A 23,156-nucleotide genomic window follows, 5' to 3' on the forward strand; every position below is an offset into this window, starting at 1 on the left:
TTTTTTTTAGTGTTTTTGTTTTTTTTAGGTTGTGTATGTTTGTTTTTATTTTTTCTACTATATACTTAGGAAGTTTATAGGTTAGACATCTCCAAAGTATAAAATATGTTTCTGTGGCTATTGCTTCGTGTGTAGGCCATAAAGGCATAAGGTAGAAGTAGTCTACAGGTTTATGGAGTGTTTTTAATAATGTGTATATTATTCCTATTATAATGTCTACGGTTAAAACTATTATTTTATTTATAAGGAATTGTGTTGCTGTTATTATTATTAGGGTTTTTATTAATAGGTTGAATGTGTTCATTTTTATTAAGGGTTGTTTTAATTTTTTGTTGGTTTTTATATAGTATGGTGTTGTTGTATATAAGGAGGTGGTGTTTTATACGAAAAAAGTGTTTTTAAGGGGGGGGGGGTTTTGTTTTTGTTTTGTGTGGTTTTTAATTAATTTATAAGGGAGAAGGGGTTCTTTTTTGACAAATATAACATAGAAATCGATGTTTTATACACTAAAAGCTTGTAAGAGATATAAACCACAGTTACATAAGCATATAAAGGATTGCGGTCTGTAACATACGTAATTCATAAACCACCAAAAAGCACTTACCGGAATGTGTAGTATCCAAAATAATGTTATTATATAAATGTCTACCCACCATCTTGACGGTTTAGGTGCGTTGTTGGGTCTTATGTATCTGTTTAAAGTTGAAAAGAACTCAAACATGTCCCTACGTTCTTCCCATTTACCATATAACATTGTTTTTATAAATTCTACTTCTGATGTCTTGTAGTAGTATTTTTGTATTAAGTATATGGTTAAATATTTTAGGAACGTATAAATGTCTGTTACAGTTGTTTTTATTTTTTGGTATATATCTAATCTCCCTCTTAGGTGTAGGTTTAAATTTTTGTGGTCATCTTCTTGGAAGAGTTGAATACATAATTCTAGATATGATTTTTTGTAGTAATATTTATCTAGTAAGTATATTAAACACGATACCATGTGGTTTAACAGGCTAGGGAGTTTATACGTTAATAAAATTTTTACGTATTTTGTATAGTTGAAATTTTTTATTTTTTGTATATTTTTAGGTGTTACATTTTTTCTGTACCACCTTATAAGTCTCACTATACGTATAGAGAAGAACCAAAGAGTGTTGTCTATACATCTGTCGATTTCTAGTATGTTATTTATTGTTTGTATTTTTTTGTTTGTGTTGTTGTATATGTTTTTTAGGTTTTTGTTTAGTTGTTTATTCATTTTGTCTTAGTTTTTTTAGTAGTATGTGTGTTATGTAAGTGTATATGTTATAAATTAGTGTTAGTAGTTTTTGTGTTTTTGTTTGTTGTTTTTTATGTGTTAGGCTGTGGTTGTGTGCTTTATACATGTCGATACATATATCGTCTGCGTTGTCTAGGGCTTCTATTACTTCTATAGTTATTTGTTTTACCATATTAGTGTATTCTATAATAGTGAACCCCCAAACTACAAAAACTCTAGGTACGAAGTGGGTGTAAGTATATTTGTGGTATATTCTTAGTATTTTTATAAAATTTATAATATTTTTTATGTTATTTAATGTTTGATATGTTAATAATAGTGTTGCGAATATGGTTGTTATTTTTATTGTTTCTTTTAAAGTTTTTATTATTATTCCGGTGTATGTCATTTTTTTATAGGTTTAATTTTTTGATGTTTTGTTTTACTTTTTTATGTGTTTTTATAACTGTAGTATATGCCGATGTCACTATTGTTAGAATTTTTTTTGTGATTTTTTTTAGTGTTTTTGTTTTTTTTAGGTTGTGTATGTTTGTTTTTATTTTTTCTACTATATACTTAGGAAGTTTATAGGTTAGACATCTCCAAAGTATAAAATATGTTTCTGTGGCTATTGCTTCGTGTGTAGGCCATAAAGGCATAAGGTAGAAGTAGTCTACAGGTTTATGGAGTGTTTTTAATAATGTGTATATTATTCCTATTATAATGTCTACGGTTAAAACTATTATTTTATTTATAAGGAATTGTGTTGCTGTTATTATTATTAGGGTTTTTATTAATAGGTTGAATGTGTTCATTTTTATTAAGGGTTGTTTTAATTTTTTGTTGGTTTTTATATAGTATGGTGTTGTTGTATATAAGGAGGTGGTGTTTTATACGAAAAAAGTGTTTTTAAGGGGGGGGGGTTTTGTTTTTGTTTTGTGTGGTTTTTAATTAATTTATAAGGGAGAAGGGGTTCTTTTTTGACAAATATAACATAGAAATCGATGTTTTATACACTAAAAGCTTGTAAGAGATATAAACCACAGTTACATAAGCATATAAAGGATTGCGGTCTGTAACATACGTAATTCATAAACCACCAAAAAGCACTTACCGGAATGTGTAGTATCCAAAATAATGTTATTATATAAATGTCTACCCACCATCTTGACGGTTTAGGTGCGTTGTTGGGTCTTATGTATCTGTTTAAAGTTGAAAAGAACTCAAACATGTCCCTACGTTCTTCCCATTTACCATATAACATTGTTTTTATAAATTCTACTTCTGATGTCTTGTAGTAGTATTTTTGTATTAAGTATATGGTTAAATATTTTAGGAACGTATAAATGTCTGTTACAGTTGTTTTTATTTTTTGGTATATATCTAATCTCCCTCTTAGGTGTAGGTTTAAATTTTTGTGGTCATCTTCTTGGAAGAGTTGAATACATAATTCTAGATATGATTTTTTGTAGTAATATTTATCTAGTAAGTATATTAAACACGATACCATGTGGTTTAACAGGCTAGGGAGTTTATACGTTAATAAAATTTTTACGTATTTTGTATAGTTGAAATTTTTTATTTTTTGTATATTTTTAGGTGTTACATTTTTTCTGTACCACCTTATAAGTCTCACTATACGTATAGAGAAGAACCAAAGAGTGTTGTCTATACATCTGTCGATTTCTAGTATGTTATTTATTGTTTGTATTTTTTTGTTTGTGTTGTTGTATATGTTTTTTAGGTTTTTGTTTAGTTGTTTATTCATCTTGTCTTAGTTTTTTTAGTAGTATGTGTGTTATGTAAGTGTATATGTTATAAATTAGTGTTAGTAGTTTTTGTGTTTTTGTTTGTTGTTTTTTATGTGTTAGGCTGTGGTTGTGTGCTTTATACATGTCGATACATATATCGTCTGCGTTGTCTAGGGCTTCTATTACTTCTATAGTTATTTGTTTTACCATATTAGTGTATTCTATAATAGTGAACCCCCAAACTACAAAAACTCTAGGTACGAAGTGGGTGTAAGTATATTTGTGGTATATTCTTAGTATTTTTATAAAATTTATAATATTTTTTATGTTACTTAATGTTTGATATGTTAATAATAGTGTTGCGAATATGGTTGTTATTTTTATTGTTTCTTTTAAAGTTTTTATTATTATTCTGGTGTGTGTCATTTTTTATAGGTTTAATTTTTTGATGTTTTGTTTTACTTCTTGATGTGTTGTTATAAACTGGATTATATGCCGATGTCGCTATTTTTAGAATTTTTTTTGTGGTTTTTTTAGTGTTTTTGTTTTTGTTGTTAGGGAGGGGGGGGGTTTTAGTTTTTTTAATCGACTAATCAATCAAATCTACCGTCAAAATCGTTTTCCTAACTCAAAATTTGAAATATAAATAAGCTAATAAGTGAGGTGTGTGATGAAAAGTTAATTTTCATTGTTTTAGTTGATTTTATTTAATTTGTTTTTGTGTTTGTGTGTTTTTTAAAAGTTGTGGCTGTTTTTTAGGTTGGTTCCTTTTTAAGGTGGTTACTTATTTATTTTTTTGGGGGGTTGTTGTTTTTTTTTTAATCGAACAACCAATCAAATCTATCGTCAAAATAGTATCTAACGCAAAATTTGAAATATAAATAAGCTAAGCGAAGTTTTTGGTAAAAAGTTAATTTCATTGTTTCTAGTTAATTTTAGTAGTTTTTTGTGTTGTGTTTGTGTGTTTTTTAAAAGTGGTGGCTGTTTTTTTTAGGTTGGTTCCTTTTTAAGGTGGTTACTTATTTATTTTTTTGGGGGGTTGTTGTTTTTTTTTAATCGAACAACCAATCAAATCTATCGTCAAAATAGTATCTAACGCAAAATTTGAAATATAAATAAGCTAAGCGAAGTTTTTGGTAAAAAGTTAATTTCATTGTTTCTAGTTAATTTTAGTAGTTTTTTGTTGTGTTTGTGTTTTTTCCGTTGTGGTTGGTTTTTTAGGTGTGTCTTTTTTTAAGGCGGTTTTACTTACTTAATTTGTTTGGGCTGTTGGTTTTTTTAATCGAACAACCAATCAAATCTATCGTCAAAATAGTATCTAACGCAAAATTTGAAATATAAATAAGCTAAGCGAAGTTTTTGGTAAAAAGTTAATTTCATTGTTTCTAGTTAATTTTAGTAGTTTTTTGTTGTGCTTTTGTTTTTTTCCGTTGTGGCAGGTGTTTAGGTGTGTCTTTTTTAAGGCGGTTTTACTTATTTATTTTTTTGGGGGTTGTTGTTTTTTTTTAATCGAACAACCAATCAAATCTATCGTCAAAATAGTATCTAACGCAAAATTTGAAATATAAATAAGCTAAGCGAAGTTTTTGGTAAAAAGTTAATTTCATTGTTTCTAGTTAATTTTAGTAGTTTTTTGTTGTGCTTGTGTTTTTTCCGTTGTGGCAGGTGTTTAGGTGTGTCTTTTTTAAGGCGGTTTTACTTATTTATTTTTTTGGGGGTTGTTGTTTTTTTTTTAATCGAACAACCAATCAAATCTATCGTCAAAATAGTATCTAACGCAAAATTTGAAATATAAATAAGCTAAGCGAAGTTTTTGGTAAAAAGTTAATTTCATTGTTTCTAGTTAATTTTAGTAGTTTTTTGTTGTGTTTGTGTTTTTTTCGTTGTGGCTGGTGTTTTAGGTGTGTCTTTTTTTAAGGCGGTTTGACTTATTTAATTTGTTGGGGCTGTTGTTTTTTTTTAATCGAACAACCAATCAAATCTATCGTCAAAATAGTATCTAACGCAAAATTTGAAATATAAATAAGCTAAGTGAAGTTTTTGGTAAAAAGTTAATTTCATTGTTTTTAGTTAATTTTATTAGTTTTTTGTTGTGCTTGTGTTTTTTTTTCCGTTGTGGCTGGTGTTTAGGTGTGTCTTTTTTTAAGGCGGTTTTACTTATTTATTTTTTTGGGGGTTGTTGTTTTTTTTTTAATCGAACAACCAATCAAATCTATCGTCAAAATAGTATCTAACGCAAAATTTGAAATATAAATAAGCTAAGTGAAGTTTTTGGTAAAAAGTTAATTTCATTGTTTTTAGTTAATTTTATTAGTTTGTTGGTGTGCTTGCGCAGGGTAGGTTAAGTTATGTGGTGGTGGAGGGGGGTGGTGTTTTTTGTGTTTTACATATGGTCTTGATGGTGTTTAGTTTTTTTGTGTTGGTTTTTTATTGGTTAGTTTACGTTTTTTATTATGTATGACGCCACTAACGTTTTTAAAGGTACAGGGCAAGAACACACGACACCTATTAATATTAGGTTAATTATTTTGCTTTGTATAGGTTTTTTTATGAATATATGTATAAGTTTTTTTATTTTTGTTATAGGGTTTAATGTTATGTCTTTTAGTATTATGTTGGTTATTATAAATCGTGTTATGGTTTTTTTATGGTAAAATATATCGGTTATATATAGGATGAGTATTTGTAAGTATTTTTTTAATTTTTGTATAATATCGTGTAAAATATTTGTTATAAGGTAATTCGGGTTTATAACACCTAGTACTATAGCAGTGTCTGATAAGGTTATTTTGCAGGGTAGTTTATGGTTGTTGTTAATGTTTTGTATGCTTTTTACGGTTAAGACACCGATAACATATAACGGAATTACGATAAAAATTAAAATATATTGGTATGCTTGTGTAAGTGGGGTTATAGGGGTTCGTTGTTGGTTTGTTATAGTTTTATTAAGATTTAAATTTTTTACCAGTGTGTGTGTTTTTAATATAAATTTTATTAATGTTAGTTTTGTAGTTAGGTTCATTAGATAGTTTTTTTTGTTTTTGGTACCGGTTAAAAGACTCTAACTTTTAACGAAGAGTTTGGAACCCTTTATTTTTTCTGTTTAAATTAAACCGGCTTTAATGTTTTTATATATGTGGTTTTTTTTATTTTTTTAAGTTTTTTTTTATTTGTTTTAAACACTCGTTTCTTAGGTTATATTGTTTTTTTTTATTAATTTCTCTTTTTATCCTGCGTAGTAAATTTTTTTTAAGTTCTGTGGTTTGTTTCATTTTTATTTAATAAGAGTTGTTATAATTCCTGCTCCTATAGTTTTACCCCCCTCTCTCATGGCGAATTTTGTTTCCGTTTCTAGTGCTGTTAGTTTATCCAGGCTTATAGTTAGGTGTATATTATCCCCAGGCATTACTAACTCTAGTTCCATGTTGTTTGTACTTGTCTCTATTTTCACTATTTCTCCCGTTATATTAAGGGTTCTTATAAAAAATTGAGGTTTATACCCAGTTGTAAAAGGTTTATGTCTTCCTCCTTCTTCTTTAGTTAGTATGTATACATTTGCCTTGAAAGTGCTGTAGAAGTTTAATGTTTTTGGTTTCGATATGATATCCCCACGTTTTAGGTCTTTTTTAGAGATGCCTCTTAGAAGTAGACCAACGTTGTCTCCAGGTTCCCCTGTTGGTAGTGTTTTATTAAACATTTCCACACCTATTACTGAGGTTGTTTTAGATTTCCCAGAACTCAGGATCTCTATTTGGTCTCCTGCTTTTATAACACCTCTTTCAATTTTTCCTGTAGCTACCGTCCCTCTACCTGTTATGGAGAAACTGTTTTCTAACGACATTAGAAATGGTTTATTTGTGTTTTTTATTGGTTCTGGTATGTATTCGTCTAGCGTATTTATAAGTGTTAATATTTTTTCTACCCAAGGTTTAGTTGTTTTTGTGTTTTGGGTTTTAAGTTCTTCTAAGGCTTTTAAAGCTGATCCGGACAGGATAGGTGTTTTTATGTGGTCGAATTTGTATTTTTCTAGAAGTGTTGTTATTTCAAATTTTACAAATTCTATTAGTTCTGTGTCTTCTATTTGGTCTTCTTTATTTAGGAATACTATTAATTTGGTTATTCCTATTTGTTTAGCGAGTAGTAGGTGTTCTACTGTTTGAGGCATAGGTCCGTCAACAGCAGACACAACTAATATAGCTCCGTCCATTTGTGCTGTACCTGTTATCATGTTTTTAATATAGTCGGCATGTCCGGGACAGTCTATATGTGCGTAGTGTCTTTTTGCACTTTCATATTCTACGTGTGTGGTGTTTATTGTTATTCCTCTGGTTTTTTCTTCTTTTGTAGAGTCTATATCTTCGTAAGAATATGCTTTTTTAGCTGTTCCTTTGTGTTTTAAGGTACTAGTTATAGCGGATGTTAAGGTTGTTTTTCCATGGTCTATGTGTCCTATGGTTCCTATATTTATATGCGGTTTTAATCTTATAAAAGTTTCTTTTATCATGTTTGTTGTGGGTTGTTTATTTGGTTTTTAATAAATTTAACGTTTTTGGTGTTAGTTTGATAGTTTTTCCGTACATTGTGTTATATTTTATGTTTTGTGTTGTTTTCTTTTTTTGTGTTATATGTGGTGTTTGGTTTATGCTTTTTAATAAGGCTTTTCTATAGTTTATTTGGTGTATTGGTTGTTTAATTTTGTTTGATGTGTGGAAACTGTCTTCCGATAACGTAGAAAGTTCTTTTAAAGTTTTTTTCTTTTTTTTATGTAATATGTTATTTGGGGTTGTTAAAGAGGTTTCTAGTGTTTGTTGTAGTCCGGTAGTAAATGAGTGTTTTTTTTTGTTTTTTTTTAACGTTTTACACAAGAAAGATAAGGATAGTGATATTGTCTTATATGGGCTTGTTTTTAATAGTTGGTATTTAAGTCCTTGTTTTGGTTTTATTAGTTGTAACGGCAGAAAGGAGGAAGCTATAAGATGTTCTATGATTTTTTTTATCGATGTTTTTGTGTTGTTTTTTATTTTTGGTGTTAGTATTTTTTCTGCTGTATGTAATTTACCTTTTTTTAGAATAGTTTTTAATAGTATGTGGATTATGGAACTTTTATTTGTGTTGTTGGTTTTTTTCATTAGAGGTTATTTTTTTTAAGGTAAGTTATTTTAGAGTTGGTTTTGGTTTTTTTATTCCGTATTTTGATCTTTTATTTTGTCTTTTAGATCCTCTAGCGTCTAAAGCTCCAAGAACAACTTTATATTTAAGTCCCGGTAAGTCTTTTGTGTTACCTCCCCTTATTAGAAGTTTGCTGTTTTCTAGTATTATTGTTTTTTCTCCCGGTACATATGCCAGTATGGTTTTACCTGTTGATAGGTTTATTTTGGCTATTTTTCGTAACGCAGAATTAGGTTTTCTGGGAGTTACTACAAAGAATTTTTTACATAGTCCGCTTTTTTGGGGGCAGTTTTGTAGTGCGGATTTTTTTTTAAGGCGTTTTTTTTTTCTTTTATTTTTTAGTATTTGGTTTATAGTCATTTTTTTATTATGTTATTTTTATTATTATAGATTTATTATAGGAATCTTTGTTTTTTTAACCTACAACCGTTATATTGGTATGATATTTCGTTGTTTAGGGATAATAATTTTATTGTTTCATATCTGTATGTGGTTGTAAGTAATATCGTAAGTAGGGAGTTTTTAAATTTTTTATGCCCTTTAAATATTATGTGTATTTTGGTATTTTTAGTTTTTAGAAGGAAAAATATGAGTCTTGTGGAGGCTGCGTTATATGCTTGTAGTGAGTTTTTTTTAGAGTTTTTAAAGTTTTGGGATCCGCAAGAGTACGATATAAGCAGTTTATGAAATGTGTAAAAATCGAAGTATATAATGAATTTACTGACTGTTAAAAATGTGTTGTTTTTTTTGAAAGATACACATACCATGTTTGTGGTGGGGTGTTGTTTGGGTTGTTGTATGTGTGGTGTTGATGGTGTTTTGTTCATTTTTGTTTTTGTTTGTGTTTTTGGTTACTAGTGCATATGTTTACTAGTTTGTTGTCTCTTTTTATTATTTTGCAGTTTATGCATATTTTTTTTATTGAAGTTCTTATTTTCATTATAGGTTGGGTTTTTTAGTTTTTTAAGTTTTTGTTTATGTAAGAATATAGTTCTTTTTTTATACTTGTCTATATTTAGGGTGGTGTGTTTAAAGTTTTGTTTTAGGTGGAGGTGGTGTATAGGGGTTATGTCGCAAGTTTTTCCGTATATAGGTACATTATGAGTCTGTCTTATAAACGTGGTGGTGTATTTACTTATCCCGAATATGTTAGTAAATTCTGTTGTTTTAGGTTTGTTTTTTTTTATTTTTATATAAGGTGTTATATGTATAAAATTCATTGTATATTTTTAGTTGTGTGTTTTGGTCTAAAAAAATTTTAGAATAGCTTTTAATGTGTTTATTTTAGCTCCTTTTTTAATAGGTATTAATTTTATTTTTTTGTCTCCCGATAGTTTTGTAAGGTTGTTATAGGTGTTTAGGTTATATATATTTGTGGGTTTGTTTATGATTTTGAATTTGCTCCCCTTATATTTCAGGTTTTTATAGTCGTTATATACAGGCTTTAGGTTGTATATGTTTTTATATGCGTTATCTCCCGACCTCAATAATGCTGTTTTCAGTAGTTTGTTTTTATTTTGTCCTATTCCTACCCATTTAGTTCCGTTTCCTATTCCTGTTATAACTTTAAAGTTAGTTAAGCGGTTTGTTTTGAGTGTTATTGAGGTTTTTTGTATCAGTAGGATTATTTGGTTTAAATTTGGTTGTGTGTTGGTTGTTGTGCTTATGGGGTTTGTTATATGTCTGTTTAGTTTTGTTATTATGGTGTTTTTATTTGTTCTGTCTATAGCTGTTTTATTACAGAAAGATAGGGGGGTTTTAATATTGTTTATGATTTTGGGCGGCGACAATAAGGGTAAGTAGGTTGTTAGCGTGTTTAGTATTTTTAGTATAGTGGGTGATGTTGTATGTGTTAGTATGGTTTTGTAGTAGTCTACGATCATTGTTAGTATGTTTTGTGCTCTTTTAGTTTTATGTTTTCGTTTATATGATATATACCCCTTCCTGTATATATGTTTGGTTTTTCTATGTTTTTTATTATTGCTGTAAGTTGGGTTAAGTTTTTGTAGTTGTTTGTATGTATATTTATTAAATGTCCGTTTTGGGTTATTGTTGCTGTTGTTTGTTTGTTGTTTTTTGGCAGGTTGATGACTGTGGTTTTGAAGTGTCCTAACTTTATTACAATTTTGTGGTTGTTAAGTATGTAACTTTTATGGTATATTTTCACTATTTTTAAAGTTGTTGTTAGTGTTGTTTGTGTTGTAGGTTCTTTGTTGATAGTGTTGTTGAAGGTCTTAAAGGCTGGGTGTGTGTTTTTTATTTTAATTTTAGTACTGTGGGTTTGTGTGTTGTTTAGTGTGGTTGTTGTGATGTTTAGATTTTGTAAAGTTAATTTTTTACTTTTTTTATCGAAAATTTTTAAAAAAGCAGGAATTACTGTGGTAAATGTTTTTATGTTCATTTATTTTTGTAGGGTTTGGATGTAGCATAATATTTCTCCTCCTTGATTTTTTATTAGTGCTGTTTTGTGGGTCATTACCCCTTTAGGTGTGGACAGTAATAATACCCCAGATTTTATGTTTTTGGTTAGTTTTTTTAAATTTCGGATGTTTATGTTTAGTGTTTGGGAAGGTTTTTGCAGTATTTTTATGTATGTTATAGTTTTGTTTTTATATGTTGTTAGTTTGGTGTTGTTTTTTGTTGTTATTGTTTTGGTTTTTTGTATATAGTTTAATGTGTTGAGGTGGTTTAATATTGCTTCCTTTAAAGTGTGTTTTAAATGGAAATGGGTGTTGATTGTGTTAATTATTTTTACCATTTTATTTTTTTTTATAGCGAGAGTTGTAAATTTTGGGTTAGATAAAATATTTTTTTTTCAGAGGGTATTTTATTTCTAAAAATAAATTTTACATTAAAGGTGTAGTAGGTTTCTACTAAGGAAGTTGCAAGATACTCGAAAAAATATGTTTGATTTTTAATAGTTAGGTTTAAGTTGTAGTTTTTATCTAACGAACATATTTTTTGGTTTATGAATTTATTAGAGTAGAATTTAGGAAAGGTATATAATTTTAATTTTCGTATAAAATTAATCAAATTTTTACCTCTAATCGTGGATTGTACTCCTAGTATTATATGTTTATGGTTTGTTATAAAGGTTGGGTGTTGTCTTGTTATTGTGTGTAGGCAAGTAGTTATATCGGTTAAAAATTTAGAGTTAGTTTTTTTTTTTCTGCGTGTATGTGCGTATACTACTATTTTTTTAAGTAAATTTTTTTCGGTAAGCATTAAAGTGGGGTTTTATATAAAAGTTGTGTTTTTTAGGTTTATTTTAGATTTGTACGTGTGGTTTTTTATTGTGGACGGGAGTATTCCTTTTAATTTAGAGCACATTAATTTGTTTTCCCCCATTAAGGCTACGGCGTTTCTATTAAATTTAAATCCTTTGTGGTTTTTATAGTTATATGTTTTGGTTTTTAGTATAATAGTTTTTATAATGTCGGATTTTTTTATTCTAGTTTTAATTCTTTTTCCTTTTTCGACTACAGCTACGGTTAATGTGTTTATGTTTAAATGTTTAGCTCTATTAAGTAGGTTTATAGTTTTAACTTTTTTGATACCGCTGTTGTCTGCTGATGTAAATTTTGTTCCTATGTTTACCATTGTTAGTTTTACAGGTATATTTTGGAGTTGTATTTGATGTGTATAACATCTCCTAGAGCGAACTCAAGTCTGGGGTTATTTATTCTGTGTTTTTTGTTTTTGGTTTGTAGTTTTTTATATTTTTTATGTAGTTTATGTTTTGCTGCTACGTATAAGCTGGAGTTTCTTATATGTTTTATTATAGTTCCGTTTTGCATTTCAGATTTTTAGGCATATTATTTTTATTTTAATTGGTATTCTACATTTAATTAAATGTAGGATTTTATGTTTTGTTTTTGTTGGGACCTCCGTAGCTTCAAATAGAATGTTTCCGGGGTTGACTACATAAACCCAGCTAAAAATAGCTCCCTTTCCAGAGCCCATTCTTGAGTCCTTGGCTTTTTTAGAGAGTGAGTGGTCTGGGAATATTTTAACCCACATTTTTCCTATGTTTTTAGTGTATTTAGATACAATTCGTCTTGTGGCTTCTATTTGTTTCGCTGTTATAATGCCTGGTTCTGTTGCTGTTATACCCCAACTTCCGTAGAATAAAACATGGTTTTGTACTATATTTTTTAATTTACATTTATGGTGTGTTCTATATTTAGTGATTTTTGGCGATAGAAGATAGTTCATTTTAGTTTTACATATGTGTCCATAGTTGTACTCCTATTATACCCTTACGGGTTTTAACTGCTTGTTTAGTTAATACTATATTAGCAGTTAAACGGGATAAAGGTAAGTCCCCTTTTATATATTTATAGGTTTTTTTTTTAGATCCTCCCCTGTTTAAGCACCCAGAACATATACATTTAACCCCCTTTAACGTACCTCGAATATTGGATTTTGTTTGTAGTAATATTCCTAAAAATTTAACTATATTATTTTTAAAGTATTTACCAGTTTTTACAAAATTTGTTATTGTGTGTATTAGGTGGAGTGGGCTGCTGTTTGGTTTTTTTAGTTTATTAAGTCTGACCCACACAAAAAAATTAAGTTTGTATAAATAAAACTTGATAAAATAATTTATATAAAAAAAGATTTTTATAATTTTGGAGTATGTTTTTAAGAAGTGTTCTTTTTTAAAAAATTTAGAGCAAACTACAGATAGGGATATATTATGGAAATCGTAGTAGTTACATATTATATGTAGGAATTTTTTTTTAAAAGGTTTGTATGTTTTATTTTTAAAAAGGTATAAAAAGTTTAGTATGAATTGAAAAAATTTAAAAAGAGGGAAAGATTTATTCAAATGAATATTATGAATATAGTTTGGGGTGATTTTGAATCTTAAAGTTATAGGAGATACAGTTTTAGACATGGGTTTTGGTAGGTTTTTTCGTTGTATAAGGTTTCTTCTTATTTACGGGTTTTAATGAACATTTTGCATTTATGCCCGAAATGTAACGAATTTATTTTTAATGTAAGAAACCTTTTACCGTTGTAGATTTTTAAGATAGAACGAGAGAACAACGAAGATAAGATTATATTATTACAATATGTTTTAAATATGAAATATTTTTTTTGGAAGTTTTTTTTTAGTTTTGTTTGTGTGTACACGCTGGCCGGAAGGTAGCATTTTTTCCAGTTAGATGTTATGGTCATTTTTGTTTTTCACAGTTTTAATACCTTTAAATTTTTTACCGACAAAAGAGTGAGGGAATTTTTTACCAATTGGAGTTTTACCTTCTCCCCCTCCGTGGGAGTGGTCACAGGCATTCATTGCTGCTCCTCTGACTTTGGGTCTTCTACCTATTATTTTATTATCTCCGGCTTTAGTTTTGGATAGTCCAAATAGTGGGTCTGAAAACCCGTAAGAAACATAACAAGCATTTTCTAAAACTTTCAAGGAATTGGAGGGTAGTTTGATCGTACTTGTGTTTCCTGACATTTTAATTATAATAGAAAAACTTTTAACCGCTAAGCACATGGTGGCTTTGGTAGTTGGTTTTTTTTCTATGTTGTAGATTTTGTCGCCTATAGTGTAATTTTGTAAAATATTAACGTCCCCATAATCCTTCCCCGAAGCCCCAAAGAACATAACAAAATTTTTAGAAGTTTTTGTATAAGGTTTTAGGATATACCTAATTTCGCCTTTTTTGCCTCCGTGTAAATTCACACATTTTATAATAGCGGAACTTTTATACTCGTATAAAAATTCAACATCATACAACATAAAATAACAATCTAAACCCGTAAAATGGTTAAAATAGTTTACATCGGTCGGTATATAAAATTTTGATGTTCCCTTTTTTCTGTGTCTTGTTATAATATGCCCTGTATTGTTTTTACCTAATTTTTTTTTCCAATATATCCTAAAAATGACCATAAAATTATATGTAAGTTAGTGTACAATATTTAAACTTTTTGTTGGGTGTTTTAAAATTTCGTTATAAAGCAACGGATTAGACAAGAAAACAGGAGAAATAATATTACTATCCCAAACACCTCGGACAGACGTGTAGTTATGGTTTAATTCATGAATTAGTTTAAATATTTCTAATGTAGTTATATATGTAAAACTTCTACGACAAATAAACATAAAACTTACAACTTTAAAGTTAAAGCGCAGATTAGAAATATTTAAATGTCGAAACCCAAACCAAACCAACCCTTTACGTAATACCGGCGAAGAGGATAAACTAGTTCTCGATTTCCCTGCTTTATTTGTAGGACCTAATTTATGGTTACTTTTAGTGTAATTTATTTTATTTTTTAAATTAAAAATTTTTTTAGTTTTTTTTAACTTGTTAAACTGGGTTAAAACATAAGGTAAAGATGAAGGTAATAAGTTTATGTTATTAAAAAATATGCTTGTGTTGTTGTTGCATATACCCAAACAAGTTTGTAAAAACATTGTTAAAGAGTACACAAAAGAATGAAAGGTTGACATCTATAAGTAAATAAAAATAAAAGTGTAGTTTTGTTTATTATTGTGGTTAAGGTTAGTTTAATTGAGTTTAATGATTTACCTGGGACTTGAACCCAGAGTCTTATCGATTAAAAAACGATTACTTTACCATATTAAGCTAGTAAACCCCACCACTAGGCCAAACTTGGTCCCTCCCCAAGAGCTTATAATCTGCAATTATAGGTTTTAAATTTAAACTATTTGGCCTTACGTGTCAAAATAATTGGACTCGAACCAATATCTTTCATACCCAAAACGAATGTGTTATCCAAAATTACACCATAATCTGGAGCACAAAAAAAAATAAGTAGAATCAGATTCGAACTGATGAAGAAAACATTCAATAGATCTACAATCTATTCCTTTTAACCTCTTAGGTATCTACTTTTCATTTAAACTTTAAAGGAAACTCGAATTCCTATTATTTTCTTGAAAAGAAAATGTCTTCAACCCTTAGACCATTAAAGCTCCCGTAAAAACTGAACCGGAACTAATGAGACTCAAACTCATATCTTTACTACGACACTGTAATATTTTAATCAAATTAAACTATAATTCCATAACTTAAGAAAGAAAGGGAATCGAACCCTTAAACATTAAATTAGCAATTTATGTCTTTGACCACTCAGACATCTTTCTCTTTATATAAAAATAAGCTTAAAAGTAGAAATGAAGGGATTCGAACCCTCACTATTATCTAAAATAAATGGATTTTCAACAATCATACTTAAGACTTTTTATTTGTTTATTTATACCTTCTTTTAAAGTCGTTTGAAGCCTCTCAAGCTTTCAGAATTAAAACAACACAACAGCGTTTTTATAGTGGTTACTAAAAAACTACTTCTTGTATGTTGTTAGGTATTATTAGATATATATCCTCTTATTAAAGTCCATCGTGAATAACCAATTTTCACCACATTTCCAATTTAAAACAAAAAAGGGTAAACAGAGAGACTCGAACTCACACATTAAAAATTCACAATTTTTATCCTTAAACCTTTTGGTTATGTTTACCCGACACAGAAAAAAGCTTATCAAATATAATATATAACTACAAAATTTGTATCTAAGTAGATTCGAACTACTGACATTCTAACAAAAATAATGAGTTATGAGCTCACCGCCATAAACCACTAGGCTATAGATACAAAAACGAAACCACCAATAAAACTATATATAAAGGGACTCTAACCCTCATAATTAATTTGGAAGATTAATATTTTAACATTAAATTATATATACAGGAATAAAACCCCCTTTACTGCGTTCACACAAAAAAGTCCGCACCACCTAAACACGCTTTACTATTAACCTTAACTTTAAAAGATTTCACACACACAGTTAAACCGTAAGATCTAAAAGTAGCCCCAACTAATAATTCCTTCACTCCGGAATTAGATCTAACATGTTTAATCACTCTAGAGTATAAAAAATCACCACTAACAACATTAAACAGAGAATTATAAAAAAGAGAAAGTTTAAAAACATTACCAGATATGTTACCCATATGTATAACATCTAAATCCCTAACAATATAAGCACTAGTACGTGCTACAGTACTATTAACAAAAACATGACCATGAGATACGCTCTGTCTAACTTGGTTTATAGTTAAAAATAACCCACTTCTTATTAAAATACTATCTAACCTAGACTTTAAAGTTTTAAAAAACTTTAACACATCCATAAACCTTTCTCTGAACCTGTCAATATTAACCTTACTCGCTAACAAGTTATAAGCAACAACAAAACTTTTAAAAAAACAATAAAAACTATCCCTAGACCCTTTACCAACACTATTTAACGCTAAATTAAATTTAGTTGTGTAAAAAGAAACCCCAAACAAATTAAACTTTTTAAGAATTTTCAATTTAGACCTACGACAAGACACCATATTTTAAAAAAAAATAACTGTAAATGTGGATAATGTTTATTACTACTATGTTTAAAATTTTAACAAAAACGCTAACAAAGAGAATCTCACTCTTATTTTTTCGATTACAAATCAAAGGTTTTATAAAATTAAACTATATTAGCCAAAACAATTCATAAATAATAAATAAACCGACAAACCTATAAAATAAAGTTAAATGTATCTCTACACGTACACTTTAATGTATAGTTTGAATTATGTGTTTATACATAATATCTACTGAAGGTAAATTTTATTTAGAGTCTAAACCTAATAAAAAAACCCCTTCCAAGAACATTTTTAAATTAATATTTTTGCTTATATGCTTTCAGCAATTATATCCTTCCCATATTTAGCTACCTAATAATTTACCTACATAAAACCTATCCAAAAAGTAAATAACTAGTACACCATTGATATAGTTTTTCTAATCCTTACGTACTAAAAAAAATCATCGCAATGTTCTTCAAATTTACACCGGATATGGACCAAACTGTCTTGCGACGTTTTGAACCCAGCTCACGTACCGCTTTAATGGGTGAACAAACCAACCCTTGGGACCGTCTTCAGCCCCAGGATGCGATAAGCCGACATCGAGGTGCCAAACCTCCCCGTCAATGTGGACTCTTAGGAGAGATCAGCCTGTTATCCCTAGAGTAACTTTTATCCGTTTATCGATAACACTACCATTTGTATTGTTTTATCGGGTCAATAAGACAAACTTTCGTTAATGTATAATACGTCTCATTTAACAATTAAGCTATTACAAGTCTTTCAACTATCTTTGACGTCTTAATAGACGGCAACAAATAACCTTTGTTCGCCTCCGTTACTATTTAGGAGGGGACCGCCCCAGTCAAACTATCAATCTAAAAAAATTTAGTTAAATTATTATATTTTAACCATGAGAAATACTAATACTGAAAAAATGGTATTTCATATATCAAGAATTGTTTTAAGACTCCTAACCATCTATTCTCTGTATATCAATATGTTCTTACATTTATAAAATACAGTAAAGCTTCATAGGGTCTTTCTGTCCTGGTGTAAATAGTCCGTATCTTCACAGACATTATTATTTCATTGAATTTTTCTTTAAGACAGCGCTCAAATCGTTACGCCTTTCATGCAGGTCGGAACTTACCCGACAAGGAATTTCGCTACCTTTGGACCGTTATGAATACAGCCGCCGTTTAACCGGAGCTTAAAAAAACACCTTTAATTAAGCGTCTTACCTTAACTTTCCGGAACTGGGCAGGCGTCAGCTCTTATACATCATAATTACATTTAGCAAGAACCTGTGTTTTTGATAAACAGTCGTTTGAGCCAAGTATGTTACGCTATACAGCATTCTTTATCCCTAAGTTACAGAATAATTTTGCCTAGTTCCTTAAAGAAAATTTATTCAACCCCTTAGTATATTTTTCTACTTGTTCACTAGAGTCAGATTTAATACGAACACACTAATAAATAAGGCCTACAACAAAAGACTTAAACTTTTCCAACTCAATTTTTATGTACACTTACTTACATTTTCGCCGTCTTTTGTGTTAGTTACCAAACCTCGCTCATTTTATATACCTATTTAGGCCTGTTCAAAAACCAAAATAAACAAAATCTGTGCCTGTAGACAAGCTAAAAACATAACACAAACTAACATATCTGGGCGTACACCAAAAATTAAATCTTAAGATTCTTTTAAACCTTTAAAAGTGTGGTTAAGAAATATTAATCTTATACCCATCAAATACACATAAAAGCTTATTTTTAGGCTTCGACTAACCCTATTTGACCCACTCAATTAATAGGAACTCTATAAACAATAGGAGTATTAGATTATACATCTAATATATATTACTTAAATCGGCATTATCACTTTTATCTAATAGAGTAAATTTATACTAACGTATAAACCCACATCAAAACTTTTAAATAAAACGCTCTCTTACCAAAAAAAAATACAATAATGTATATTTTTTTTTACTATTTCGGTTATATATTTATACCTGATTATTTTCGATATTTAATCACTATACTAATGAGCTGTTACGCACTCTTTAAATAATTGCTGCTTCTAAGCCTATATTTTAGCTGTAATAATAACTAAACAATCTTAAACTAAACATATATTTTAGGACCTTATTAAATAATCTGGGCTGTTTCCCTTTAGACCTATTAAGCTTGACCCTAATAGTCTCAATTTAATATTCATAAAATTATATAAAAAAAACCCGTTTTTATATAAATCAACAATTTATGGTTTACTAAATACCTATAAAAACATGTAAATCTTTACGGGCACTAAATAGAGCCTTACCTTTTGATTTAAATATCTATCTGTACCTAAATACATTTCAGAGAGAATCAGCTAGCTCCAAATTCGATTAGCATTTCACCTCTAATTACATATTATCTAATAATTTTGCAACATTAACTAGTTCAGACGAAGCACTAACGCTCCTCCTATACATAATTAGATCATTTGGGTTCGGATCTATGATCAACAAAAAACTAAAACACGCTTCTTTAATAGAACCTAAAACTCGTGTTAACTCTTATTACAAATTCAAATTTTTAATACATATTTTTCCATTAATCATAACTCACCGACTCATTCTTCAACAAGCATTTACTTAAACTAATACCTTAAAATTCATTTTAATTTAAAACAAATAAACTTAATAAAGTTTACAATTTCATGTTCTTTTCACTATTTTTACTCAAAAATCTGTTTCACCTTTCTCTCACGATACTAGTTCTCTATAAAATCCTACAATATTAAAAACATTTTTCAGATGGTACTAAACAGTTTTAAACCCGGCAAAATATTTACTCACCGTACATTACATATATGCACCAACTAATGTATAAAAAAAAATACAAAACCTATTTATTGTACTGTAAACAATACAACAAATTAAACTTATATTTCTACTTTATAAAAACATTTTTTAATAACAAACCTGTTCGCTCGCCGCTACTAAGATACTTAATTGTTATACACTGTTCCTTTGAATACTAAGATGATTCAGTTCTTCAAGTACACTTATATAAAAATACCTAAAATATTTAAGTATAATTCGGCAACTATCATGTTTTCCAGTAAAAACAAAAAAAAACAATCAACTTTCGACAAATTATCGGCCTTCTTCGTTTGTAGAATTTTAGGAATCCATTCTAAACTTTACACTAAAATTTAATAATTATTTAATTACTTTTTTACCACTAAACTTAAAATTTAAAGAAGGGCTATACATTAAAAAATATACCATCTAACCTATAATACAAAACCAATAAAAGGGTTGTACAAAAAACAAAAGGCTTGTTCTATTTTAAACTACTTCTTTTTAAACATAATTAAACCTTATCTTAAATTCTCTATTATAGTATCGCCAACTAGACTCGACAATATTATAATCTAACCTTAAAAAATCTTATTAAAATTAACAAAAAATAAATTCAATTGGGTTTTTTTATAGTTATTTTTAATATATATTATAAAATCTAAGAAATATTACAACCTATAAATTACATTTTAAAATCCAGCCGCACTTTCCAGTACGGCTACCTTGTTACGACTTCGTCCCGATCTTAACTTAATCTTTCATTATCCATAAACAATTTATAGACCATTTAATTTCGGGGCGCGACGGGCGGTGTGTACAAAGCTTACTTACATATTCACCGTTATATATCTGACTAACGATTACTAGTGGTTCCTCCTTACATACAAAATTTACAATTTGTAATTCGTACTTAGAGGACTTTTAACTATACAAAATTAATCTTAAAATCTTCTAAAACTAAAATCATAAGTATTGTATTCCTCATTGTGTCACGCAATTCGCCCAACATATAAGGGACATAAAGATTTGACGTTGTCCTTTTCTTCCTTGATCACTATACTACCGTATAAGAAAATCCTATCAAAATAAGCTACAAAATGAGTGAAAAGGGTTGCGCTAGTTACAAAACTGAATTTGACACTTCACAGCACTAGCTGACGACAACCATGCATCACCTTTTCAGTTAATTAAAGTTATTACATAAAAATAACCAATCAACTATGCTAAACGTTGGTAAGATTCTTCGGGGTTCATCGAATTAAGTAACATGACCCATCACTTGGATAAGCTCCCGTCAGTTCCTTTAAATTTCATTCTTGCGAACGTACTATTCAGGCGGAATATTTAACGCGTTAACTTTAAAACTGAAAATTTAATATAAAACACTCCCAGTTTTTAATATTCATAGTTTACAGCTAAAACTACTGGGGTATCTAATCCCATTTGCTCCTTTAGCTTTCATTTATAAATGTCAGAAATAGATCAGTTTAATATTTTCATTCTTGGTCTTCCTTAGTGTCTCATAAGACATTTCACTGTTACTCACTAAATTCCTTAAACTTAAACTACCCTCAAAGACCGCTAATCTTAAACCAACTAATAAAAATAATATTTTTATATTTCCAGTTTAATACAGCGGACCATCTAAAAATGCTTTACGCCCAATAATTATGAATAACACTAATATCCTCTGTATTACCGCGGCTGCTGGCACAGAGTTTGCCGATATTTTCTTATAGTTACATAACTTATAATAAAACTATACACAGAAGTTTACACTTTAGCTTCTCCCTTCACTGAACGTCACTCTGTCTAGCTTTCGCTAATTGCAGAAAATTCCCTCTTGCTCACCTTTAATTAAAAGTTTAGACTTTATCTCAATTCTAATGTGACTGTACATCCTCTCAGACCAGTTATTGATCGTGGCCTCAATATTCTGCTATAATATTGATCTAGCTAATCAAAAAACAAAATTAAATTTTAAATAAAATTTATAAACTTGTACTACTTAACACACATTTAAGGGATTATCAACTTACGTAAAACATAAGCTATTATACCTAAAATAAAATTGTAATTTTGTCTACTACTCACCTGTACACTAACCCAACTAAAACTCTAAAAATTTTAATTAAGTTTAATTAGCATTTGTGTCATAGGTACGTTTAAAGCGTTCATTCTAAGTCAGGATCAAACTTATAAAAAATAATGTTCCAAAACTGTTATCTTATAAAATTATACATAATAAATAAAGTATATAATAAACTTAAAAAGTTTAACTTAAAAATAAAAAACTACCTCAAATAAGGTTTAGACTTTTTTGGGATCGAACCAAAACTCTTATACTTATCAAATATACACTTTATCCAACTTAAGCTAAAAGTCCTCCAACCTTATAATGGAAATAAGCCGATTTTAACGGCTATAACTATTACGCAAAAATAATATTTTAACACTTAAATTATATTCCCAAAAACAACAATCTGGACAATACTGGAATCAAACCAATTTCCTCTAAGTGTAAATTAGATATTTTAATCATTAAACTAATTATCCAAAAAAAACTAACTAAAATAAAAACATGTAAATAAAGAGGCTCGAACTCTTAAAAACTAAATCCTAAATTTAGCGCGACTATCCTGTTCCGCCATATTCACAAAACCTAAAAATAAGCCTGATAAGCCTCTAACTTATATCATAAATTTAGAAAATTTGTGTTTTATACCTTTAAACTACAAGCTCCTAATGGCAAAAAACGGAATTTAACCGCCATCTTCGGGTCATGAAACCGAAAAGTTAACCCTTACTACATTCTGCCTCACAAGTTTAAAAGGATTTTAACCTTTATAGACATAACTCGTATTTACGCCGCTTTAAACATTTAAGCTATAAACCTAAAAACCCCCTATAAAAAGCCTAACTACATACCATTAAAATACCAGTACTATTTTGTAACGCCCCTCAAACACGGTGTGTAAACTAACACAACCTACAAAACAAAAACCTCTTACTATATTGAAAACCTATAGTAGGGACTAAATAGAGGGGACAAAAAATAGATACTGTCCTTATAATATAAAGTTACAGTTTGTATTTTTAAAACAAAGAATAAAAAACCTAATAACTAACACTAGGTTAAGAAAAAAAACCCAAAATTTATAAAAAAATTTAAATTAAGCAGGAAATACCAGTACTATTTTGTAACGCCCCTCAAACACGGTGTGTAAACTAACACAACCTACAAAACAAAAACCTCTTACTATATTGAAAACCTATAGTAGGGACTAAATAGAGGGGACAAAAAATAGATACTGTCCTTATAATATAAAGTTACAGTTTGTATTTTTAAAACAAAGAATAAAAAACCTAATAACTAACACTAGGTTAAGAAAAAAACCCAAAATTTATAAAAAAATTTAAATTAAGCAGGAAATACCAGTACTATTTTGTAACGCCCCTCAAACACGGTGTGTAAACTAACACAACCTACAAAACAAAAACCTCTTACTATATTGAAAACCTATAGTAGGGACTAAATAGAGGGGACAAAAAATAGATACTGTCCTTATAATATATAATTACAGTTTGTATTTTTAAAACAAAGAATAAAAAACCTAATAACTAACACTAGGTTAAGAAAAAAAACCCAAAATTTATAAAAAAATTTAAATTAAGCAGGAAATACCAGTACTATTTTGTAACGCCCCTCAAACACGGTGTGTAAACTAAC

The 23,156-nt window shown here is 28.9% G+C and overlaps 7 protein-coding genes and 16 non-coding genes across 23 annotated transcripts, besides 28 other annotated features; all 23 read right to left on the reverse strand. All coding sequences in view use genetic code 11, as the record gives it.

Moving 5' to 3' along the window:
• Positions 1-53: part of a sequence feature (T-rich) that runs on past the window's edge.
• Positions 54-1,182: 1,129 nt separating this feature from the next.
• Positions 1,183-1,351: a sequence feature (T-rich).
• A 187-nt stretch (positions 1,352-1,538) lies between these two features.
• Positions 1,539-1,578: a sequence feature (AT_rich).
• A 34-nt stretch (positions 1,579-1,612) lies between these two features.
• Positions 1,613-1,722: a sequence feature (T-rich).
• A 35-nt stretch (positions 1,723-1,757) lies between these two features.
• Positions 1,758-1,822: a sequence feature (T-rich).
• Positions 1,823-2,950: 1,128 nt separating this feature from the next.
• Positions 2,951-3,119: a sequence feature (T-rich).
• Positions 3,120-3,306: 187 nt separating this feature from the next.
• Positions 3,307-3,336: a sequence feature (AT_rich).
• Positions 3,337-5,985: 2,649 nt separating this feature from the next.
• Positions 5,986-6,008: a sequence feature (AT_rich).
• Positions 6,009-6,054: 46 nt separating this feature from the next.
• On the reverse strand, positions 6,055-6,127 carry BEWA_050860. Its single transcript has one exon. It is a non-coding gene; the product is annotated as a tRNA-Trp (tRNA).
• A 22-nt stretch (positions 6,128-6,149) lies between these two features.
• Positions 6,150-6,189: a sequence feature (AT_rich).
• A 94-nt stretch (positions 6,190-6,283) lies between these two features.
• Positions 6,284-7,513, reverse strand: BEWA_050870 (elongation factor Tu family member; the record flags this gene model as incomplete). The annotated part of the gene is made up of 1 exon: positions 6,284-7,513. The coding sequence occupies one exon, from the start codon at positions 7,511-7,513 to the stop codon at positions 6,284-6,286; it is 1,230 nt and encodes a 409-aa protein (XP_025033547.1).
• Positions 7,514-7,588: 75 nt separating this feature from the next.
• Positions 7,589-7,710: a sequence feature (T-rich).
• A 378-nt stretch (positions 7,711-8,088) lies between these two features.
• BEWA_050880 (30S ribosomal protein S12, putative) lies at positions 8,089-8,836 on the reverse strand. The gene has a single exon. It carries the CDS (start codon positions 8,536-8,538, stop codon positions 8,164-8,166), a length of 375 nt encoding a protein of 124 aa, XP_025033548.1. The 5' UTR covers positions 8,539-8,836; the 3' UTR covers positions 8,089-8,163.
• Positions 8,537-8,578: a sequence feature (AT_rich).
• Positions 8,837-9,004: 168 nt separating the features above from the next.
• Positions 9,005-9,028: a microsatellite.
• A 326-nt stretch (positions 9,029-9,354) lies between these two features.
• Positions 9,355-9,375: a sequence feature (AT_rich).
• Positions 9,376-9,425: 50 nt separating this feature from the next.
• On the reverse strand, positions 9,426-10,061 carry BEWA_050890 (conserved hypothetical protein; the record flags this gene model as incomplete). The annotated part of the gene is made up of 1 exon: positions 9,426-10,061. One exon carries the CDS (start codon positions 10,059-10,061, stop codon positions 9,426-9,428), a length of 636 nt encoding a protein of 211 aa, XP_025033549.1.
• Positions 10,062-10,063: 2 nt separating this feature from the next.
• On the reverse strand, positions 10,064-10,579 carry BEWA_050900 (hypothetical protein; the record flags this gene model as incomplete). Its single annotated transcript has 1 exon — positions 10,064-10,579. One exon carries the CDS (start codon positions 10,577-10,579, stop codon positions 10,064-10,066), a length of 516 nt encoding a protein of 171 aa, XP_025033550.1.
• A 180-nt stretch (positions 10,580-10,759) lies between these two features.
• Positions 10,760-10,838: a sequence feature (T-rich).
• BEWA_050910 (predicted protein) lies at positions 10,818-11,630 on the reverse strand. Its single transcript has one exon. The coding sequence runs from the start codon at positions 11,401-11,403 to the stop codon at positions 10,948-10,950; it is 456 nt and encodes a 151-aa protein (XP_025033551.1). The 5' UTR covers positions 11,404-11,630; the 3' UTR covers positions 10,818-10,947.
• Positions 11,631-12,742: 1,112 nt separating this feature from the next.
• Positions 12,743-12,811: a sequence feature (AT_rich).
• Positions 12,812-13,240: 429 nt separating this feature from the next.
• Positions 13,241-13,283: a sequence feature (AT_rich).
• Positions 13,284-13,345: 62 nt separating this feature from the next.
• Positions 13,346-14,086, reverse strand: BEWA_050920 (ribosomal protein L2, putative; the record flags this gene model as incomplete). Its single annotated transcript has 1 exon — positions 13,346-14,086. One exon carries the CDS (start codon positions 14,084-14,086, stop codon positions 13,346-13,348), a length of 741 nt encoding a protein of 246 aa, XP_025033552.1.
• Positions 14,087-14,456: 370 nt separating this feature from the next.
• Positions 14,457-14,503: a sequence feature (AT_rich).
• A 218-nt stretch (positions 14,504-14,721) lies between these two features.
• Positions 14,722-14,796, reverse strand: BEWA_050930. Its single transcript has one exon. It is a non-coding gene; the product is annotated as a tRNA-Lys (tRNA).
• An 86-nt stretch (positions 14,797-14,882) lies between these two features.
• Positions 14,883-14,957, reverse strand: BEWA_050940. The gene has a single exon. It is a non-coding gene; the product is annotated as a tRNA-Pro (tRNA).
• A 15-nt stretch (positions 14,958-14,972) lies between these two features.
• Positions 14,973-15,055, reverse strand: BEWA_050950. Its single transcript has one exon. It is a non-coding gene; the product is annotated as a tRNA-Tyr (tRNA).
• Positions 15,056-15,063: 8 nt separating this feature from the next.
• BEWA_050960 lies at positions 15,064-15,136 on the reverse strand. The gene has a single exon. It is a non-coding gene; the product is annotated as a tRNA-Glu (tRNA).
• Positions 15,137-15,153: 17 nt separating this feature from the next.
• Positions 15,154-15,227, reverse strand: BEWA_050970. Its single transcript has one exon. It is a non-coding gene; the product is annotated as a tRNA-Asp (tRNA).
• Positions 15,228-15,234: 7 nt separating this feature from the next.
• On the reverse strand, positions 15,235-15,307 carry BEWA_050980. The gene has a single exon. It is a non-coding gene; the product is annotated as a tRNA-Ser (tRNA).
• A 422-nt stretch (positions 15,308-15,729) lies between these two features.
• BEWA_050990 lies at positions 15,730-15,816 on the reverse strand. The gene has a single exon. It is a non-coding gene; the product is annotated as a tRNA-Met (tRNA).
• A 23-nt stretch (positions 15,817-15,839) lies between these two features.
• Positions 15,840-15,910, reverse strand: BEWA_051000. The gene has a single exon. It is a non-coding gene; the product is annotated as a tRNA-Gly (tRNA).
• Positions 15,881-15,909: a sequence feature (AT_rich).
• Positions 15,911-15,935: 25 nt separating the features above from the next.
• Positions 15,936-16,562, reverse strand: BEWA_051010 (conserved hypothetical protein; the record flags this gene model as incomplete). Its single annotated transcript has 1 exon — positions 15,936-16,562. The coding sequence occupies one exon, from the start codon at positions 16,560-16,562 to the stop codon at positions 15,936-15,938; it is 627 nt and encodes a 208-aa protein (XP_025033553.1).
• A 69-nt stretch (positions 16,563-16,631) lies between these two features.
• BEWA_051020 lies at positions 16,632-16,705 on the reverse strand. The gene has a single exon. It is a non-coding gene; the product is annotated as a tRNA-Thr (tRNA).
• Positions 16,706-17,450: 745 nt separating this feature from the next.
• Positions 17,451-17,482: a sequence feature (AT_rich).
• A 1,296-nt stretch (positions 17,483-18,778) lies between these two features.
• Positions 18,779-18,810: a sequence feature (AT_rich).
• A 960-nt stretch (positions 18,811-19,770) lies between these two features.
• Positions 19,771-19,802: a sequence feature (AT_rich).
• A 202-nt stretch (positions 19,803-20,004) lies between these two features.
• Positions 20,005-20,084: a sequence feature (AT_rich).
• Positions 20,085-21,023: 939 nt separating this feature from the next.
• Positions 21,024-21,048: a sequence feature (AT_rich).
• A 347-nt stretch (positions 21,049-21,395) lies between these two features.
• Positions 21,396-21,424: a sequence feature (AT_rich).
• Positions 21,425-21,653: 229 nt separating this feature from the next.
• Positions 21,654-21,720: a sequence feature (AT_rich).
• Positions 21,721-21,737: 17 nt separating this feature from the next.
• Positions 21,738-21,812, reverse strand: BEWA_051030. Its single transcript has one exon. It is a non-coding gene; the product is annotated as a tRNA-Ile (tRNA).
• A 13-nt stretch (positions 21,813-21,825) lies between these two features.
• BEWA_051040 lies at positions 21,826-21,897 on the reverse strand. Its single transcript has one exon. It is a non-coding gene; the product is annotated as a tRNA-Ala (tRNA).
• Positions 21,898-21,910: 13 nt separating this feature from the next.
• BEWA_051050 lies at positions 21,911-21,982 on the reverse strand. Its single transcript has one exon. It is a non-coding gene; the product is annotated as a tRNA-Val (tRNA).
• A 26-nt stretch (positions 21,983-22,008) lies between these two features.
• BEWA_051060 lies at positions 22,009-22,083 on the reverse strand. Its single transcript has one exon. It is a non-coding gene; the product is annotated as a tRNA-Leu (tRNA).
• Positions 22,084-22,095: 12 nt separating this feature from the next.
• BEWA_051070 lies at positions 22,096-22,168 on the reverse strand. The gene has a single exon. It is a non-coding gene; the product is annotated as a tRNA-Arg (tRNA).
• A 79-nt stretch (positions 22,169-22,247) lies between these two features.
• On the reverse strand, positions 22,248-22,322 carry BEWA_051080. The gene has a single exon. It is a non-coding gene; the product is annotated as a tRNA-Arg (tRNA).
• Positions 22,323-22,577: 255 nt separating this feature from the next.
• Positions 22,578-22,603: a sequence feature (AT_rich).
• A 222-nt stretch (positions 22,604-22,825) lies between these two features.
• Positions 22,826-22,851: a sequence feature (AT_rich).
• Positions 22,852-23,074: 223 nt separating this feature from the next.
• Positions 23,075-23,100: a sequence feature (AT_rich).
• The last annotated feature ends 56 nt before the right edge of the window (positions 23,101-23,156 follow it).

The sequence above is a fragment of the apicoplast genome of Theileria equi (genome assembly GCF_000342415.1).
Source record: "Theileria equi strain WA gcontig_1105316255047 apicoplast, whole genome shotgun sequence".
Classification (NCBI taxonomy): domain Eukaryota; phylum Apicomplexa; class Aconoidasida; order Piroplasmida; family Theileriidae; genus Theileria; species Theileria equi.